This window comes from Eupeodes corollae, chromosome 3 (assembly GCF_945859685.1).
Source record: "Eupeodes corollae chromosome 3, idEupCoro1.1, whole genome shotgun sequence".
Lineage (NCBI taxonomy): Eukaryota > Metazoa > Arthropoda > Insecta > Diptera > Syrphidae > Eupeodes > Eupeodes corollae.
The window spans coordinates 62,135,932-62,158,482 of record NC_079149.1 but is presented as its reverse complement, the minus strand read 5'-3'; the positions used below and the strand labels follow the sequence as shown (position 1 = coordinate 62,158,482).

Here is a 22,551-nt window from a genome sequence, read left to right as displayed (position 1 = left end):
GATTCGTAAAAGTTTCTGATTACGATGGAATTCGTAATAGGGCTGAATATGTTTAAGTTTCTTCTTTAAAATTTATCAACTCTGTTTTTTTGCCTCTTTCTCAAAGAGGACGTAGTTGATACTGTTAACAAATTAATCATATTCAGCTCTTAATCATATCGAGTGAAAGGAAATGGAGGTTTCTTTTACAATTTTTAGATTTAACTTTATTTTCTGGATCTATATGTTTTCCACTTTGAAATGATGCCATGTTGTAAAAATACGTTGTGTTCGCTGCTTCAAAAGTTTAACACCTCTACAAATACATCTATTTTACATTTTTGTTTGTTTGCACCATCAAATACACATAATTAAATACAATTAGGGACATCAATCCACTGTTGTAGAATATTTATTTTAAAATATAATAATTGAATTTTAAGCTTCAACAAATAAAAATGAAAATGTAAAAATGAGAAATGCTCAATAAATGTAAACAAATTGCACGGCTAGTTTGTTTAGATGCAGCGTGTAAACATGCACGGCTGTTCATGATAGATCTGCGAAAAATTGTTTGCAAAATCTGTAATATATAGAACATACATAATTACATATCTTTTGCATTCGATTTAATGTGTTTATATTGTTAGAAATTTGCCATCTCTATTTTTGTTTTGTTTTGATATTATAGAGATTGGCATTTCATATACATAATTATATCGCAGTAAAAAAAAGCATATTTATATCTAGTTGACACTCGGAACGTCTCCGGGATAAATGATTTCGTAGTCCTTTCCGGATACTTCTGAGCCATCACTTTCTTCGGATGATGTTCGTGTGCTGAAAAAAAAATATTATTACACAATTATTATTTCTTTTTATTTAGTTATTTATTTTATTTTTAACTTAATTTGTTGTATAGTACGGGTCAAACAATTCTATTACTCATTCAACCACGTTTGGCTAACGCTGCCATACAAACCAATCGCTACGTGTAAGCTTTTTCTAAGAAAAGACGCTTTAAAGAAAACATCAGGTGGGATAACATCACCACCCTTCAGGCCACAAATAATATTTACAGTATTCGGTGTCATAACCTGACACTGCCAAATAAGTAAGCACTCAACTAGGATAGGCGTATTCTCAAATGAATTTTGCAGAAGCTGTATGGATGAGGAAGAAACAGTTCTTCACCTCCTCTGTCCATGCCCTCCTCTAACTCAAAAACGAAAGTACTACCTAGGAACACTATTAGTTTTAACTATGTAGTTTGCACTCAAAAGGACTCAAGATTCATGTGCTATCACAATGGACCTAAAACTGTGTGTCCTACTCTATCCAGGAGAGCCTCTCAACCTAATCTAACCTGACAGGTCGAAAAGGAAAAAAACATTTCTTTTGACTAGATTTGTAATTTTCCATAATGCCAAGGTAAAAACTCAAAAGTAAATCTTTGAATTGTTTAATGTTCCAAAAAAGTACAATTGAACACATACATAATTCGAAGACAAAATCGAATAGAATTTAAGAATAACCCTAGTCGCCCAAGGATCTTAAACAGTAATGGTCAAAAAATAGGCGACCCAAAAATGGCCACTGAGTTACAAAGATACTTTTACTATGTACGTATGTGTATGGTGGAGGAACGCTGATAGTTTGGGCTGTATGTCACATGCGAGGGATTGGTAATTTAATTGTCATAGACGAAATCATAGACGGAATGCTCTATTTCAAAATTTTGGAGCTACATTAACCGCAAATTGCTGAATGGGTGTTCTAAGCTCATTTAATTATAAAGACCCTAAGCATAAACCTCGAATTGAACAGGTACGGTTGGCTTTATAATTCTGAAGACTTTCATATTCACCCCCCATAGAAGATTATTTTTTTAAATATCTTCTGATTCAGCAGAAAATTTGATTAATAAAAATTGTTCTTTGATTGGTCCAAAAATTTCGCAAAAATTAAACTTTTTATTGAAAAAGCATAAATATAGTTTTAATTTTTTTGTTTTGATCAAAAAAATATATCTAATACATAAAAAACTCCTGTCACAGTGTTAGTTGCCATACTCCTCCGAAACGGCTCAACTAATTTTAAAGAAATTCTGCATATACATTTGGTAGGTCTGAGAATAATTTTTATCTTTTTTTACATTTCTAAGTGCTATAGTTTAATTTCATCAACATCGTACACGGTGCAACGATCTTACGATAGTATTCAGTGACGCTATGTACAATGAAGCATTGATTGTATTGCGAAATACATCTGATCTATTAGACTCTGAATTCAATCGTGAAATACAAATCAATATTGTAAGATGGTACCGATATTTGCTCGCAATGTCCCACTAATTAAAATTCCAACGTTCAGCCTGCCAATTTATAAGCGGATCGCTTCGCACGACCCCGTCTGCGGCACTGGACACCTTGCTCTACCTTACACCTCTTGACATATTTAGCAAACAAATAGCTGCAAGCTCTGCTATTCGCCTCAATGCTTCGTCGCAGTGGACTAACAACAACATTGGCCACTCCGTACTTCTTCGGTACTTAGAATCAATTCCAAAGCACACAGACTACACCATCCCCCAACTACAATTCGACAGAAACTTTGAGATTTCTATTCCTACCAGATCTTTTTGGGAGGACAGGACATTCTTGCAGGAGTCAATCCATTTTTACACAGATGGGTCAAAAACAAAAGAAGGGGTTAGTGGAGATGTGTACTCTGAACGACTGAAATTAAGTCTCTCATTCCACCTTCCCAATCATTGTAGCGTGTTCCAGGCGATAAAAGAAGTCTTGTCTTGGCTCAAAGAAAACGTGATATCAACATCTGATATCCGTATTTTCTCTGATAGCCAGGCCGCTATCAAATCTCTGGACTCTGTTTCTACAAACTCTATAACAATCCATAACTGTCGATCATCTCTAATGGCGCAACAGTTTAATATTCACCTTTGCTGGGTGCCGGGCCATAAAGACAATCCAGGTAACTGTAAGGCCGATGAACTCAGCCCATGCTACCACGTTTGGCTAGTACTGGCATACCAATCGCTACTTGTAAACTGTTGCTAATGCAAGACGCTGTGAGGAGAGCAGGCACCAGGTGGAACAACATCACCACTTGTCAAGTCACAAAAAACAGATCGCATATGTATAAGATCGATAATAGGTGTCATAACCGGACACTGTCTAATAGGAAAGCACGCCACAAGACTAGGCATATTCTGAAATGACTTTCGCAGACCCTGTTTGGACGAGGAAGAGGAAGAAACAGTTCTTCATCTTCTCTGCACATGCCCTGCTCTGGCTCGAAAACGCAAGAATTACCCAGGGGAATTCTTCTTTAACGATCTAAATCATATCGGTATAATCAGCCTCTCACGTTTCGTAAGGGACTCAAGTTGGTTTCATTGAGATTAGGAGAAAGCCTCAAGATTCATGTGGTATCACAATGGGTAATTAAACTGGCCTAAGTGTGTCCGTTTCCATCTTGGACAGCCACTATAACCTAACCTAACCTAACCCACTAATTAATGAAGAACAGAGAACCATTTTTGACCACTTCATGCTCGCAGTTTCGGTAGAACAAGGTGGATTCTTTTTTTTTTGGATGCACCAAGTGGAATTGGCAAAACATTCCATATTTCGCTAATTCTTGCTGAAATACGATCAAATAATGGTATCGCATTGGCTGTTGCATCTTGAACTTTATTGGATAGAGGCAGACCAGCTCATTCAGTATTTAAAGTGCCACTTAATATTGAAAATAACACAGACGCGGCGTGCAATATAAAAAAACAATCATCCATGGCCAGTGCTGAAACAGTGTAAAAATATCATCCGGGATGAATATACTATGGCACACAAACACTTCCCGTTATTCCGCGTTCAACGTACGCTGATGAGATCAACGCGTGCTTAAAATCATCGCCACGGTGGAGTAATGCTGAAAAAGTAGAACTGAAAGGAAGTATGCGTGTTCAAATGCTTTAAGATCCATCCGCTGAAACATTCTCAAAACAACTGTTAGATCTAGGCGACGAAAATGTTACTACAGATGAAACTGGATGCATACAATTACCGGTTGATTTATGCACGATTATTTATTCACAAGATGTTCTCATTGACCAGATATTTTCCCATGTATCGAGACAATATACAAATCATGAGTGGCTGGTAAAAAGAGCAATTTTAGTAGCAAAAAATATTTATGTCTACGAATTGAATCTCAAGATACAACATTTGTTACCAGGAGAAATCTATTGATACAGTTTGTGATGCTACCGAAAATGTAAATTATCCAACTGAGTTTTTGAACGCCTTCAATTTCTAATTATATTGACATTTGTAATTACTATCAATAAGTCTCAAAGCCAAACGATGTCGCTCTACGGCTTAGATTTAAGCAAGATGGGATCACAACAAATATTGTACCCTCTGTTGCATTAAGGGATTGATGATGTTTTTTGTAGTATTGTCATAATAAGCTATATGTATACAATTTTAAAGAATTAATTTTAATACATTAAACAAAATTGCTGTTTTTTTATTTTAATATTTCCTCTTTCACTTATATACCACATCCTTACACACTTACAATAAGTTATTCATTTCTAGCAAAATATTCTCTAGAAATTATTTATATGACAAAAAAACGTTTGTCGGGTCAGCTAGTTATATATTATATAATTTATGTATAGTTTATAGGAAACGGAATACACATTCTACTATAGAGCCTTCGCCTAGAATAGATTAATCTAGGTAAATTATATATTTGGATAAAATGAGAATCAGAACTGCAATAGGTTTCCTTAAATGGACAAATCTGGAAGCCCTAAGGTTAATTATCATTTAAAGAGACAGCAAGAAGAAGGCCACTTTATCTCATGAATAAGGACATTATTAACACAACCCATTATTTTTTACTTTTTAACGTCAGCCAAAAATAAAAAAAAACCCTCGGTATCTACGCTGGACAACATGGTCTTAATAATGCCCAACATTATTTCCGTTATAGATATGCCCCGAGTTTCCGACAATATTCCTTAATAGTCTCTCCAAACGAAGGTTCGCGAAAGGAAGACCTTTGATGTACCTACGCGGTAACAGAATACCAACCAGAAGCGCAATTTTTTACTATTTACCAAGCCCAGCTTCCGGAATGTACAGACAGCTACACTGCCCAACTAGCTGCACTTTTCAATGCTATTTCGATAGATCTTCAAATTCTAAACGTTCCTTGATTCTAACAGAAAACCTTGATATTCTTAAGGGATTATGTAATGTGACAAATAAATGTCCATCTCTCCAAATTTTAAGCACTTGCTTGTATACCCGGACATTTTGAAATTGAAGGTACTGAAAAATGCTACTCGCTACTCACTTATCATCGAAGAACCGAAACTACACCAACTGTTGAAAAAGGAGTTTGCACATCTCCAAAGACAAAAATTGCGGCAATTGGAAAAGCTCTGAAACTTTTCTTCAAAAACGTCAATACGTAGCCATTCGTATCGCGTATAACCCATCATTAAGTAGAGAAGAATGTATAAAACTCTTTACAGTCAGAGTAGGAACAATTTTGTTCACTAGCAATCACTACTATACTCATGAACCTAGAGAGGTATGCCCAAGTCTTGGAACATCTCTTATTATATGACATATTTTTGTTAAGTGTCCCTAGCTGAAAATATCGCCGACGTTCTAAATCCTTCAAATATCAAATTAATCTGTCGAATTGAAGCAGGCACTTCCGTCATCTAAAAAACAGCACTAAAAAACGTCATCGTATGATAAAGAAAAATGAGAATCAGCACGATTCCATCTTTTTGTAGTCTTATATTAACATTTTGGTTCTCACAAGTCTACTTAAACTGAACGTCAAGGTAAAATGTCTTGCTGCATATTAAAAAAATCAAATAGCATAAGTTGTTTGTCATGTTGCTTCCTTATTTATAACATAACAAACAAATTTTGTTGTCTTACCCCTTGGAATTGGAAACTTCTTGTTGACAATCACTACTTTCTCCTCCACTGTTTTCAGCACCACTACTGCCGTTGTTTTTCCTTTGTCTAATTAACATTTCGGCATCGTTTTCTTTAATTTGTTCAATTATCTTAGGCTCCAGTGGAGGAACATCTCCAGCAGCGTCCTCGCCATCGTCGCTATCTCGTTCCTTTTTCTTCTTCTTTGCTTTTTTATCATTTTTGGCCTTTGTTTCCTCCGAAACATATTTGCTCTAAAAATATACATATATATAAGTTATTAATTATAATAATCAGTTTTTAAATTTTACTTCATAAAGTGGCCAGAAAGATGCAAAGAAGCCAACATCTTCTGTTAAATTAGGGAAAATCCAGAAATGCCATTTCGAAGCTGTTACTACCCACACCAAGGTAAATATGACAAGCCTTATTACTGTTAATGCCAAAATGAAGACGAGGAATCCTGCTGCGGCTACACTCAAATAATAAACACCTTTGCGCAAAACAAGCGGCCACAATGGAAACAGGCATATCACGATAGCTCCAAGCAACAATATCAAGCCATATATCCAATAATGAATTGGAATTGGATCATATATCCAAACATATGCTTCAGATCCATCCACAAATACCTGTTCTGGATGCATATCGAGGCGAATTTTTCTCTTACGTTTTTCCTTTCCTTGATTATCGTCAGATTGTGTTCCACCTTCGACGGTTCCATTTTCAGTGTCAGTTACTTTTTCTACGGTAGAGCCCTCATCTGACTTCTTGTTCTTGGTTTTTTCATCTTCCTTTGATTCCTTAACGTCTTTGTTTGACGTATCCTTTGGTTTTGAACTTTTACCCGATCGAAGCTCTTCAATGCAAACTGGAACTTTTTTTGCACGGTGGAAAAATTTGTGCTCTAACATATTATCGAGCAATGCAATTGCATGTTCTCGTGTTGGAAAAAGTGAGTCATCGCCGAGCGCGAATTTTGATTTCATCAACGCGTCAACAGCTTTATTTGCTGTAAAATACTCAACATTGTGACTAAGAAATTTAGTTTTTTTAGTCTTTACATTGCTGCGCATCCATTTAGCAATTTTATATTCTTGCTTAGTTGGTTGATCAGTTTCTTGTTCACCAGGTCCTATATATTCCTAAAATGTTGAAATAAAATAAATATTTATATATAACAGAATGTGATATTAGTCAAATAATTTAATTTAAGGTTTTTAGAGAATAACGATGGTTACCGCCATTTAATAAGTGCGATGGGATGGACCGGGCAAACGCAAACTAAAAGACTGCGATGTATTCTACGGCGACTTCTACCGAGAACAAAGATAGCGTCTATTTGGGTGTGGATTTGTTGTTGGAACTAGACTCAGGCAAAAAGTCTTGAGTTTTAACAGCGTGAGCGAGCGCATCACGACAATCCGCATCAAGGCTAAATTCGCCAACATAAGCATAATATGCGCGCATGCCCCAACAGAGGAGAAAGATGAAGACACCAAAGACATATTCTTCGAGCTCTTGGACAAGACATATGAGCAGTGCCCTAGTTATGACATTAAAATTGTCTTAAGAGATTTTAATGCCAAGCTAGAAAGAGAAGACATCTTTGGTGGCATAATCCGACAACGGATTCAGTCGATCGACGCACGACACTTCTCCAGTATACAGGACCATTCCGAGCGGCCAACATTGATTTGGACCACTACCTCGTTGTAGCCAAGATAAGGATACGGATATCCCGATCCAAGCCAAAACAAGGAAGTATTGTGAGAAGATTCGACGGCTACAATCGCTGCCTGCATTAAGCATTGAAAACCAGTGGCAACATTGCCTTGCAGCCATCAGAGATGCCGCCTTTGAAGTGCTAGGTTTCACATGGCCACCACAGCGAAACCCCTGGTTTGACGACGAATGACGGCAAGCGCACGCAGCGAAACAACAGGCATACAAAACGGCGCTGCACAAAAGGACTAGAGCTGCTCGCGAGCTCTACGAGCAGAAGAGGAGAGAGGAACACCGGCTTCTAAGATGGAAAAAAAGAGAGCATGAGAAGCGCGCGATCGAAGAGATAGAGGGATGTCACAACAGAAATGAGGTTCGTAAATTTTACCAAAAGGTAAAAAAAAATTCCCAAGGATACCAGCCACGAACCGAAGCCTGTAAAGACGATCAGGGGAACATCGTAGTAGAACTGCAGTCTATGTTGAGAATATGGAAAGACCACTTCTCCAAATTATATAATGGCGATGACGAACCGAATTCCGCTGTAAGGGAGATAGAACCACACAACCTAGGCGACACAGATCAACAATTCCGCCTACCAGACCTTGACGAAGTGAAGATAGCTATATCTAAATTTAAGTCAAACAAAGCTGCTGGAGCTGACGACATCGCTGCCGAACTATTCAAAGCAGCAGGCTATGACTTGGTACGGAGCATGCACCAACTCATCTGCAAAATATGGTCGGAAGAAAGCATGCCCGATGAGTGGAATCTCAGCATAGACTGCCCGATAAAAAAAGGAGACCCTCTAAACTGCGCCAACTACAGAGGCATCAGTCTCCTTTACATTGCGTATAAGATCCTCTCTGCCGTATTATGTGAACGTCTGAAGCCATTTGTCAACAACCTGATTGGTCCTTATCAGTGTGGCTTCAGACCAGGAAAGTCCACCATCGACCAAATATTCACACTATGGCAGATCTTGGAAAAAACCCAGGAGCTTCCAATCGATAACCAGAAGAGCTCTACAGAGCAATATCTAGTTTTGGCATCCCTGTCAAACTTATCCGTTTGTGCAGAATGACGATGGAGAATGCAAGCCGCTCTATCAAGGTCGGAAAAGATCTCACCGATCAATTTGATGTCAAAAAAGGTTTTAGACAAGGCGATGCACTGTCATGCGACTTCTTCAACATCGTTCTGGAAAGAATTGTGCAAAACTCAACCGTCAACACTAGAGGCACAATCTTCCAAAGATCCATCCAATTACTCGGATACGCAGATGATATTGACATAATTGGAAGATCAAAGCGTGATGTCAGTGGAGCGTTTTTGAGCATTGCGACGGAAGCGAAGAAGATGGGTTTAGTGGTCAATGAGAGCAAGACCAAGTATATGCTGTCATCAAAAAAGGACACTGAACAACTACGTGTTGGACAAAACGTCATCATGGACAGCTATAACTTCGAGGTAGTTAAGGACTTTGTCTACCTAGGCACCGCTATAAATACAGACAACGATACCAGCGCTGAAATCAAACGAAGAATAACTCTTGCAAATCGCTGCTTTTTTGGACTTAGAAGGCAAGTGAGAAGTAAAGTCCTCTCTCGAGCATCTAAAATCACCATCTATAAGACACTCATCATCCCGGTTCTCATTTATGGCGCCGAGGCGTGGACCCTGTAAAATAAAACCGAGTCTAGCAGAATCATATTTGTGTTCAAAACAAAGGTTTTCTTTTATGAGGAAAATAAGTAGTTGAGTTGAATTGAATTGAAGAGATATTTTTTAAATTGTTTGCACTTTAGTCACGCATTTATTCAAACACTCAATCTTGCACTTTTTGATAAGAATTAATAAAGTTCTTTTTGGATTCACCAATAGCCGAGATGACCTAAGTGAATCTCTACCACGAGAGATGTGTCAATTTTGGTTCATTGTATTTGTGGTAGATGCATAGCATCCATTAAAATTAATGACTATTCCACAAACTATTATTAATATGATAAAATTGGCATACGATTTAATTAATAAAAAATATGCATTACCACGGAAGATGCGGTTTGTTTTTGTACTGCTATTTTTGTGAACATGTTTAAAATATCATATTAGCTTATATTGGTCCATAATTTTTGTCTAAATACACGATTTGCATTTCTTAAGATAAGTTTAATTTGGGGTGTAGAGTAATTTGAAATTAATGGTTATATTATGAGAACACTACTATTTTTGTGAACACAACACTATATATGTAGGTAAGAACTTTGCAGCTTAAACAAACAAATATTTGTAAGTCTTATAACTTTCAAATAACATGTTGCACAAAAATTATTTCTACCTTTTGTAAAGAACATTCATTTTTTAACAATTTGAGCCTTCATTTAAATTGAACCATAGGTGTGACTTAAGAATGGTACAGTTGTTGGTATCCTAGGACTTTTTAGATATAAGCCGCAAACAAAGAAAACTACTCGTAGTTTTAAGCTCAAAATTCTGCTGGCATATAAAGGGTGTCCCAAAATTAACGCAAGATTTGAATTTGCCGCCATTTGTGCAGTGAAGTGTTGGCAACCCTGAAAAAACAGCAATTTGACAGTTAACAGTATAGGGTTATTAAAAATGGAGCGTTACACGATAGAACAACGTGTCTTCATTATTAAAGAATATTTCAAAAATAGTGAAAGCTTGGCGGCTGCAGTTCGAAAATTTCATACAAAATATGGTCGGAATAGTGTTTTAACTTCGTCAACTGTGAAGAGTATAATTGAAAAATTCATGGACAACAATTCAATTACTGCATGAGACACTTCCAGGTCGTGTACTCTCTCGTTTCGGTGATCAAAATTGGCCTCCTAGATCGTGTGATTTAACACCATTAGACTTCTTTTTATGGGGTTATTTGAAATCACAAGTCTATTTCAACAAAGACTAAAAACGGCGTTTTCTATTTAATTCAAATCTTGCGTTAATTTTGGGACACCCTTTATTTGAAAAAAAGTAATACCCTGATTGACCCTAACAACATACCCAAATACAAAGAAATTTAACCAAAAAGTTGAAGTCCAATAATATTTGGCTAATAGTAGGGTATACATTGCCAAAGAGTAAATTGTGAGGTTCTTTTGAATTTTAAATAAAATCACAGGAAGACGAATAATTTATAGATAAGACACTTTAAATATAACGTGATACGTACACACTTTGCAAATTTTGTTAAAAACAATACACTTTAAATTTAATTTCATATATTTACACATATTAAACTTTAAAAAAGAACAAAAATATGAGTTATGCCAAAGAAAGAAACTATTTACGATCGTTTAATTTTGTGTTATTTGCTTTTCATTTAACGTGTTCATATCATAAATAAATAATACCCCATTTTCTAAAGTTGTGTTTGTAGATGTATTCCAGTAAAATAAGTTGAAGAAAGAGATCAACCTCGGAATAAGAGATAGTAAGCTAGAAATTCGTTTCCATCTTCTTTTTGGTATACAAAACATTGTGTACTCTTATAAAATCTGGTACACACGTCGCAAGATATTTACCGCCAAACAGAAGTTATTCAGATAAAACGTGTTTCGCAATATTTCTCGTTCCATGATTTATGACGCAGAAATTTTTTTAGAAAATCAAACATTGTATAACAGCAAATTTCAGCTTACTTTCTTTATTTCGAAATTCTTATTTACTTTAACAAAGTTTAGTGTATAACAAATGTATGTAATCTATTTTTCGAATAGCTCAAATTTAAAAGAAAAGCTGTACTATTCTTTACTTTTCAAATAAATCCATAACACAAGTCAACAAGATATTGAAGGTGGCAATCAAATTATACTTTTTTTAAGTTTTATATAATGTCTTTAATTCGAACCCGACTTCACAATCGATCTATCAAATCGGGATTTTGAGATACAACTTTTATACTTGGAAAAAGTGTACATTTGGGTTTTTAAGGGCATGTAAATTCATGAAACAGTTTTTTTTTTCAATAAAATTCTTGATGAAAAATGTTAAGCATAATACTTATTTTTGAAAAAAACATCATAAGATGTAGGTCTTCACCTGCCTTACATTAATTAATCTTTAAAAAATACTGAAGAGATTATGCTAAAACGGTTCTTAAAAGAAAAAGGGTATACAAGTAATATTTGATATTATAATGATATGATAAATAGTATTAACGTTATAATATCAAGTTTTTGGAATATATGTATATGTAGAAACAAAATTAGAAAAATAATGTTTACAACGGTTATTTCTGAGTTTGAACACATATAATTGAAATCGAGGCTTGGATTCGGAATTCGCACCAAAAATGTACTCTAAAATAAATTATTTAAAAATATAAAGGAATTAAATTAAAGGTTTTTCAATAAATCCTTAAATCCTGGCTTTAGTCGTGCTTATACGTTCCTTTCTTTTCCTGTCCTCAACTATTCTTGTATGCGAGTACAGTTGTTAGGGATTGGGGGGGGGGGTATCTACAGTTTTAAGCCAAAATCCGAGTGTCTAATTTGAGAAAGCACTTTTCATGACAAGAAAAGTAACCGTGCAAACATAACTCTAGATGATATAAGCAGGGATTAACTTGGGGTCTTCATTGAACATTTCCGATGACAGAACTATCGGCCTGTCATCAGATAATTCAATAGAGACCAACAATCAAACATCCAGTCCATGATTCGGTCATCGCAGTTTGGATTTTTCGAGCGGATCAAAATCCTGTCATGAAATTTGACGTTTGTGTTGTATGTAGTGGTGAGCGTCCATTTTCCGCAGTCTTTTTGAAATTAAAGCTTCATTTCGTTTAAATTGTCGTCGAGTACGGTCATGGCAAGACATAATATGCCCAGTCAAGAAAAAAAAACACTGGATAGCGGAAGAGGAGTTGGATTGGATTTTACTATTGTGGAGCCTCAGGGTAAGCATCATGTCACAAGTACTACAGTTTTTTAAGAAGGTCTTTATTTTTATAATCTCCATTGACAAAAAGCATCACCATTGAAAAAATATAAAATCATTATAAGCTTTGAAAGTCCATTCCTTACCTAAACCCTAATTTTATAATATATAAATTATTCCGTCCCATTATGAATTTCATGGTAATCGGATTTTTTACGAATCCTGAACTTTTGTTTGTATTTTCTATCGAGAGGTCATAACAATAAACCAATTTTCTAATTTTCCCATTTAAAGACATTTGCATAATTGTGAGCTTATATTTTATCCGTCGTTTAGCTATTTTTAATTATTTATACATACAGTGCTGCACTTAAATGTTGGTACATCTGGATATACAAACCCAATTTTAAGTATTTAAAAACTTGTGATTTTGCTCAGTAGTTTTAATTACATTTTAATTTACACAATACAACATATTTCCTGGAAAAAGATTATTAGAATTCCTAGATTATTATGTAAAACATTTCCCCTAAGAAAGGAAAAATCTAGTTACAGTTATTTAAAAACAATCTTGCTCTTTAATCTTATTTTTTGTACTTTAATGCTCGTGAACACAATAGGACTGTCCCATAATATAATAACTAATTTAAAGATTACATCAGTGCAATTTGCTGCTTAAGTTGGGCATGCATTTGGGAAAAAATACATCTCGTGAAAGGAAGAGAATTGATTCACAGAGCCTATTACAACTATCGAGTTATGGCAACGGCCTAGTCACTCATAAAGCATCAGTTCCTATCGACCACTAATATTAAGGATCAGTGAGCGTGGTTAGTAGACAGTTGGGGGATCATTTCGAAAGCTACTGCGTGCTGTTGTCATTTGTTCTTTCTCATCTGCTCTTTTTTCTCGTATTAATGTCTTGTGTAGTTATCAACTTATATAGTCTATACGCTCAAGGTCATCATCGTTCAAATTCTGGTACCAAAACAACCGCAACATTACGGCTCACAACATATGTAATTGGTTCGCATAATATTACACACAGGCTATCACACCCACGACAATATAGGGAGCTTAATCCAATCTAACGTTTATGGCAAGAATTGGAAAAACACGTGAAAAAGGATACGATTACCAATAACTATGAACTTAAAGAGGCGTAAAAAGAAGAATGTTTAAATATTGGAAACAAATTAAAAAACAAAAAGATACAATCAATGCGAAATAGAGCGCTGTTTTTAAATAGAAAGTCTAAGCTAATAATCTATCTTTCGTTTTTAACTTCTATAAAAATAATGTTGTGTGAAATAATAAGAAGGTTTTTGTTAATTACTTTTTATCTTAAATCCATTCAAATATTTATTTATTTATTTATTGATAGCAAATGGAAGCACCAATCAAACAACATAATACATTTGTAAAGACTTAAAAAAATAATTTAAGTTGAGAAATCGTTGTGGGCTTATATTTAAGTGCGGAACTGTATACCTATGTAATTAATTTGTAACAAGATCATGCTTATTTTGAGATTCGAACGAAACGTTTATTCGAGTGACTAGATTTATTCGTTCGAATAAATTTGGTTTATTTTGAGATTCGAATGAAAAATATTCATTGCAGAAAATGAACCGAAATGAACAGTAGTTTGGAGATCAGCTGTTCTAAATGATTTGACATTTTGATTTGATTTAGTGTGACCACACTAAATTTTTATTTTCGAAAATTCTTATTTTTAATTCAGAGTTTGTCACAGATTAACAGTTTCTGGATTGAAAAATAAAGTAAAGTTAATAAAGTGATAAAGAAAAACATCCAAGACATGAAATTAAACATTTTTTCAACTAACGTAACCATTTTGGTTTGAATTTTCATGTTGTGTTTATATCGTTTAATATGTTATGTATATTCGTCACACATGGTCACACTTTCAATTGAAATGAAAACAATCAAAGTTTATAAACTTCAAATCGATGTAGATTTTCTTATTTTGGAGAAAGGAAACAATAGCAATAGTTTTGTTTCTAAATTCTAATGGCGAAGAACGAGAACATGTTCTTAGAAGAAGGATTATGGATGCACCAAATTCGTTTGCGTTTGACGATTTAAAGTAAGTACCTATAAAATTGATGTTAAATTATTCTATTGCAAAAATAAATCCTGGTGACTAAATTGATTTTGTTTTGTAGATTTGTAAGGAACTTTCGCCTCAATAAACTGGCATTTAAATATGTCTTGGATGAGCTTTCCATCGAGATACAGGGGGAACTTCTTTGTCCATACCGTAGCACCGTCTTTAGATGGAGGCCCATGGCTATTGAGCTTCACGGCAGCATCTCTTCAAAACCGGTCAACATCTATACGGTTTACAGAAAAACCTTTCGCTACCTGCGGATTCTCCTCCATCAACCTTATCAGGATTTCTTTTTATTCCCTATTTGTCCAATTTGACTGTGTGACTGTGCCCTTTATGAAATAACAAAAAAAAACTCGTCAATATAACTAATTTCGTTTAATTATCGTATAAAAATTGTTTAAACTTACATCTTTCTTCAGCTATTCACCAGAAAATATCTGAACGACACAAAAATGACATTTGATTCGAATCACTCGAAAGTCAAAATTTACTTAGTTTTTTTTTTAAATGAACTTTCGATTGAATCAGCAAACTTTCGAATCGATCGAATCTCAAAATAAAATCTTCTCGAATTCGAATAACTTTCGATCGAAAACGAATCTCAAAATAAGGGTGACTTACAAACTTATACCTATAACAATAAAATTCAAGAATTCGATTAATTGAAATTGCTCAACAACTGTTTAAATATTGAGCCACGGTTGTTAAGCATGACCTTAGTAGTTTATATAAATAGCAGCCAAAAATCTTGAGAGTTTAATCACATTCAACAAATAATATTACGATTGTAATTTTTATGGATTGATTTATCAGATACAGAAGTCATACAACATCAATCAGTTTTCGTAGATTTCACAAATTGTATCTGCATTACAAATAAACAAGCATATTGTAAATTGAGAAATTTCAAAGAGAAACTTGATATTGCCGAGTTATAAGTTTTAGAACTGGTCTAGTGACCCCTTTTAATTCAAATCACGATACTTTTCGGTTGTTTAGGAAAATGCGATCTAAAATATTTTGCTTCAACCAAAAATAAACTCGTATTTCTCAGAAAAACCCAAAGAATCCGGATTCCGAGTTTAGAAAATTGCTGGGATCTTTTGAATTGCTCATTTCTTTCCACAATCTTTTGTAGAGAAAGGCAGGTAGAAAAATGGTTTCCATTCTTCACGTTTTGTTTTATTGAGGAAAATTTGTCTCGCTCGAAAACATAAAGAGACCAAACATTCTGCGTCGTATTTATCTGATCTTTTGTGACATGGCAGATGAGGTGTCAAGCTGCCTTATCAACTTATCTCCTAGCAAATTTGATAAGAATTAATACACTGTTGTAAAATAAATCCACACAAAATAATTGCCACAAGAACTATTTTGTTACCTACAGAGTTCAAAACCAAAACATCGAATTTACATTCTTCTGTGTTCTTCAACAATCGAATGCATCAATTAACAAACTATGAACTTTACACAATGTAGACACAATCAATTTAATTTTGAGATTTTGTCTTAATATTTATTTCGTAACTACTAAATTCACTATTTAAATAAAATTTATGGGTTAACTTACATCCTTGCGACGTCTTGATTTCTTTTTCTCGGACATTTTTTCACCAAAGTTAAATAAAACAGAGGAAATTAAAAAGTTACAGCTTGATTTTGTTTTTTTTTCTGCGGAATAGAAATCGAGGTGGCAAAATGAATACCAGATGGTTTGAATCAGAGAATACAAATCAAGAGAGAGTACAGTTGAATGTCGTCATTTCATTTCATTGCATGTTGAACTGTCAATGGAATTAAAAACGAGAAAAGAGTATAAGGCTTTCTCATTCTTTCGCCAAACGGTACAAAACTAATTAAGCTCGACACAATGAACGCGCGACAGTATGACTAAATTATATAAAACTGGTTTAAGCATGGGTCAGCCTTGGCAGTCATACACAAATATTTTGACAGCTCACCTTACCGTTGGCCTTGGAATTGGGGACATATACGGAACATGGTCAAACCTATTAAACTAGGCAAAATAATCTCCGAAGAAATTAACTGTCATTTGTAAATCATTTGTGAATGTAACAATATAATTGTCTGCAGAGTGGAAATTGATCTCGTCGGAAGAATATCCATTTTGTTCAAAAACAAAAATAGGCTTAATTTTTAATAACCGTTTATTTTTGCTGCAATGATGTTTTCAATAAGAGTTACCGAAAGTCTGTTCTTGAAGGCAAATATTTTCATAAATTTTGCAAAAAGGTTAAAATTTTGTATCTTTACTTTTTGAATCTCTACCAAAAAGTCTGTATTAGGTTTTTTTCTGAACAGACTCCGAGCATATCGAGAATGGTCTGAAGATCCTCTGAACAAAGCGTGATCTGAGCGTTCGGAATTGTTTTTGAAACACACCTGAACACTTAAGCTGTCACTATTTAACATTTCAATTTATTTGTCATTTTCTTCAGAATTAAGATTCCAAGCTTAAATTAAAATGAAAAAAACTATTTAAAATCAAACAAGCATTCGGTTTTTTTTACTAAAGAAATAAAATGAACAGTCATATTTTTTCTCCATTTCAAGCCTCCTGAAATTAAACCTAGACTTACAAAAATATATTTTATTCGTTATTTTTTATAAAAACTTACTTTCTGCACTTATTATTTTTTAACTTTATTCTGAGCTCATAAAACACGCTCTAAACGCGATCAGAACAAAGAAAGAAACACAAATTTCAAGCTCTGGACGTTCAGAGGTCAAAAAGAAACACAATTTTTTGTTTCACAGTTCAGGCTCTGCTCTGAACTAAAAAAGAAAAATGCGTAATATGCCAGATAAATTTGAAGTTGGAGATAGCCTTTTTTTTAATTAATCAGAACACAACTCATGGTGTTTTTTGTACAGTCAACATTATGCACGAAACAGATTAAACCAGTAACAGTTCCAGCACCATTAATAGTAAATAGAGTTCTGCCCAAAAATATTGAACATTTGTATTTATATTAACAAATTTACAGTGCAGTAGAGAAAGGTCCATCCCTGACAACAATACTCGCACACAGGAATGGTTGAGAGTTGTCAGTCACTAGGCCGTAGTTATCAAACGGACTGTTGCGCCACCCAATTTATTTATTTTTAGAGAAAGGTCGAAGTTCAGGTGGCACGGAAAGTAAAGTCACCGAACTTAGAGTGCGCAACTGGAGACATGTAAGCCTTGATTCAAACAGGACGTAGTAAGCGTGTTTTTATGTTTACTGGGTGCTTTGAAGTTTGCTTCTATTGAAGAATGAGGCGCAGCTCGAGCTAAATTTGTCTACTCAACGTTCCTCTTTGGCTCGATTTTAGCTGAAGGTAGTGGATAAAACGTGAACTTAGTTATAACTCGAGCTGCGTATAAGTGTTTAAATATGACCGACGTTAAATTATTGCTGACCTAGGATTAGTCAATGTAATATTTACATTTGGTAAATAGCTTAAATTAAGTTTGATAGATATAGATTTTCCCAAAGGGAACTCACGACTTAAATTACTTTTTTTCCATTTCTTTCAGTTTTTATGTTTGCAGTATGGCGCCAAAATATCAAAATGAAAAGGTTGTCAGCAACTAAAAGCAATAAATTAAGGATTTAAATCTAACAACGCTGTTGATGTTGCTTCTGTTGGTTTAATATTTTGGTTTAATGTTTATTTTCTTCTAAAATTAAGTGGAGACTTGTGTGTGCCTGTTTTACAACTTGAACATTTTGGTTAAGGAACATTTGTATCCTAATTTTAGTACATACACTGCTCGTAATTAGGTTAGCACATCCCCCATAAGCTTAATAGAACTGATCTGGTCGTTGTTGTTTTCAACATGCAGCTCACATTGTGTATCCTATTTTTCTTATCTTTGTATACTATCTCACTGGCAAAGAGAACATGCAATGGAATAATCCCGTTATACGGTTTTTACTGTTTATGTTATTTTGTATGGAAAAGTGACCTTTATTTTTATGTCATCAGGTTAGAATTTGCAAATTGTTTTTAGTTTACCTTCAAGAGTTGAACGCGTAGGCAAACCGCATTTTTGTTGCTTCTAAGTGGTGTATTAAAATTAATATGGGTAGGGAAAAATCGTTATCTGTGCAAGAGAAAGCTAAAATCGAAGCCTACAAGGATTTAAGGCTGTCAATAAGTGCAATATCGAAAAAAATCGGTAGAAGTCGAACAGTAATATCCGCATTCTTGAGTAATAAGTCAGGATATGGAAAAAAAAATAATAAAGGCGGTAATAATAGGGTGATTTCTAAGACTGATAAATGAGCAATTTTGAGAGAAGCATTCAACTCTCACAACTCGGCAGCAAAGATCAGAGCAAATATAGGTGTTCAAGCAAGTTTATCAACAGTCCAAAGAGTGATAAGGAATGCTCTACACTTAAAACGACTTAAACTGAAGAAGAAACCCCCACTTAACGTGGCTCGAAAGGCAATGCGATTGGATTTTGCACGAGTGCTCATGTCATGGAGTTCTGATTGGCGCTACGTTGTCTTTTCTGATGAAAAGAAATATAATTTGGAGGGTCCAGACGGATACTATTTCTACTTTCACGATCTTTGCAAGGAGGAACACCAGTTGGATCGCCTTCATAGTCGGGTGGGGGTGTGATGGTGTGAGGAGCGATCTCCTACTGGTACGTGCGACTTACAGTTTTTGACAGCAAATATGAATGGAATTACTTACAAAAACGTACTTTAAAATGCTTTTCCCCATTTCAAAAATTTGTTTGGAAACTTACTATGGCATTTTCAACACGACAACGCTCCGATCTACACATCCCGGGTCGTTAAGACATGGATTGAGGGACAAAATGTAAGTTTTATTCACCTGACATTAATATAATAGAAAACGTGTGGGGGTTGCTTGCTCGTAAAGTTTATGAGTCTGGGAAACAATATTCGAAGAAACCAGAACTAAACGAAAGCATTAAACTCTCTTGGTCATCCATTTCCTTGGATTATATTGAAAAATTGTACGAGTCGCCTCCCAATCGAATCTATGAGGTCATTGTCAACAAGGAAGGCTCTACACACTATTCAATTTATAAAACAATGTTTTAATTACTAAATGTATAAGTTGAGAAATAAGTTTAAAGCCTAAAAGCTTTAAAAAAAATGAGAAAAGTGATATGTGCTAACCTGATGACTCAAATTGAATTGTTTTTGTATGTGTTTTTATTTTATAAAACAATTAAAACAATAGTAAAAAACGGAAAACAAAAATGTTTGTTTTCTTTAACTAAAAATTGAATCGGCATAAATAAATAATAATTGGTTGGAATCAGTTACGCGAGTGTGTGTGCTAACCTGATGACGCGCAGTGTATTTCTGAAAAATAATAAATAAAAAGACGAAGATGCTATATAAAGTGGATTTACATGTATATGATAATGTAGACAAGTAGAGCTAGGCAGATATATATCAAAACCCCAAAGTAGGACAGAATACACATGTGGTAAATCTTTTTTACTTCCAATAAAATACTAAACTAATTGACATAACAGCGTTGCCGCAAGCCTTCACGAAATTGGTAAAAGAAATAATTCAAAAAAAAAAGAAAAACTCAAAAATAGGAAAAAAATGGCATAATATTTTCGGACAACATAAAAACCTTTCATTAAAAAAAAATTTATATAATGGGGCACGGATTGGTTTCGGCTCAACTTTCCATTTCCACAGCACGAATTTTGACTCGCGGTTTTTTTTTATTTGCTAGATATGTGCAACTAACTAATAACTATATCAATTTTAGAGCGAGGAAACATTTATTTCTATTTTAAATTAATTTTCAAAGTTCACTTTTTTACATACAAACACCCAAAAATGGTTGCCCCCTTACATACTTAGCTGTTAGTATGCCGTGCAATAAATTAAAAAAACATGTTTTAGGCTCAACAAATAAAATACAAACAAAGTAGGGTTAAGTCCGAGAAAGGAATTATTGTTTTCTATGACTAAAGGTGTTGGTGTTTCTGCGCTTTAATATTTAAAACATGTTCTATTGAAATTGAGACCCCTACCTAACTGTAAAAAACAAATCAGAAGGAAATTCGTACTGCGGTAATGGAAAGTCGCCCCGACAAAAATACTAGAATTAAAATGAACATGTTTACTTCACTATAATCTTAACCTCTGCATTTATGGGATTCCTATAATGGAGAGATGAACATCTTCTACATTTTAATTTTATTTATAGCATACCTTTTTAAGCAGAAATCAAATGCAGATAAATTTAAATCAACCATTATCATCGTTTTTGAAGATAACAATTATTCTTAATAACACATACAATTCTTTTCAGAATCGGCCTGAAGAACTTACTCGAAATTTTTACCAAATTGTACAAATACAAACGTCTTCAAATATCAAAATCATTCAAAGTGTTCTATTGGTATTTTTCCCTTCTCATTACCGATAAAAAAATTACCATTAATTTTGTTTGTAACGGGTAAATTTTTGAAGCTTGTATAAGCGTTTATTGAACCTCTATTTAAAGCTGCATAAATTCATATTAAAAAAATTTTTAATTAATTGTACAATGCGTTTCAAATAAAGAAGGGATAGCATTTAAAAATACCTTTTTGGCGTTGAAAGACATTTTAATCTACGGAAACAAATCATTTCAAAAAAATCTACCTACATTTTAAAATCTAAATACCCTTTTAAAATTAATTTAAAATGTAATCGAAAGGATTCAATTACTTATTACATGTATTTGAAAAACTTCGATAATTTGCAATTTAATTACATAAATGTAATCGAAAACAAAAGTAATTATCAAAAAAGAAAAATATATTTTTTGTTTTAAATTCATTCTCAAAGGTTTTAAGCATCTCTGCAATTAAAGTAAAATTCAATGGCTTGTTGATCATTTCAATCAGTTCAAATAAAATTAAAAAATAAAATGAATGATATGTATATACATAATCTTATGTTTATATGCATATTTCAAAAAATGTTATGTAGAAAATTGAGCCTGATGATATTTTAAGGTTTTATTTTTTGAAATCACAACTATCCAAAACTAAGGTAGGTATTTTAACTATTACACTGATTGCCCTAGTCGTCGTCTGTTGATTTCAGTCCTACTTATAAAAAGCTATAGGCTTTTAGTCTATCATATCAGTCTTTGCAAATCATTAATATTATTGTTATAAAAAAATACGAATCGGAAAAAAACATGTTGTTAATAATTTATAGTTATCTTTAGGGTCAACTGATAACCGAATGATCCTCTGCTTGTGGTAATCAGCGGAGAATACAATAAATATCAACAACAACGTCAATTTCAAATTGAAAATAGAACTGAATTTATTTTTTTCGCATCTCTATCTTCTGGTAGGTTTAATGTTTGTATGTATTTTGTATTTTATAGATATAACCTATGTATGATGATGATAATATGAACAAAATAAAACAATTTTTATAACTTAAATTAAAATGTATGACGTGAAGGCATCGATTTATTGCATTATTTAAGTAAAGGAAAATGATATTTAAGTATATAATCAAATTGTTCTGAACTTTGTTACATCTAATTTTTAACTTTTTTACTCACTAGTGCATCTTTTATTTATAAACATTCTTACTAAAAGATGCCTTCCTTAATTTTTAATTTTTTGACAACTTTAAAATTAATTAAAGACATATTTTAATTAAATAATGAATAAAGGAAGAAAAGTGCGTATACGCCTTGGTGAACAACTCATGGTTTATCATCCTCAGTCACAGGAGCTATCAAATTATTAATGTCATAGTTTGTGGTATGAGTTTATATAATATG

The 22,551-nt window shown here is 33.8% G+C and overlaps 1 protein-coding gene and 1 long non-coding RNA gene across 2 annotated transcripts; one reads left to right on the top strand and one right to left on the bottom strand.

Moving 5' to 3' along the window:
- Positions 1 to 350: 350 nt before the first annotated feature.
- LOC129949956 (translocation protein SEC62) lies at positions 351 to 16,470 on the bottom strand. The gene is made up of 4 exons (XM_056061705.1): positions 16,310 to 16,470; positions 6,284 to 7,117; positions 5,973 to 6,226; positions 351 to 819 (listed from the first exon to the last, which is right to left on the bottom strand). Exons 1-4 carry the CDS (start codon positions 16,343 to 16,345, stop codon positions 726 to 728), a joined length of 1,218 nt encoding a protein of 405 aa, XP_055917680.1. The 5' UTR covers positions 16,346 to 16,470; the 3' UTR covers positions 351 to 725.
- LOC129949957 (uncharacterized) lies at positions 14,124 to 15,104 on the top strand. Its single transcript, XR_008782074.1, has 2 exons — positions 14,124 to 14,712; positions 14,792 to 15,104. It is a non-coding gene; the product is annotated as an uncharacterized LOC129949957 (long non-coding RNA).
- Positions 16,471 to 22,551: the final 6,081 nt, after the last annotated feature.

Bases quoted from the DNA above. Each gene is read 5' to 3' on its own strand.
- LOC129949956 (XM_056061705.1), bottom strand. From the start codon at position 16,345: ATGTCCGAGAAAAAGAAATCAAGACGTCGCAAGGAT. The intron at 7,118-16,309 runs GTAAGTTAACCC...TCAACATTTTAG, and splicing joins AATCAAGACGTCGCAAGGAT to GAATATATAGGACCTGGTGA. The intron at 6,227-6,283 runs GTAAAATTTAAA...GTATATTTTTAG, and splicing joins CTTTCTGGCCACTTTATGAA to AGCAAATATGTTTCGGAGGA.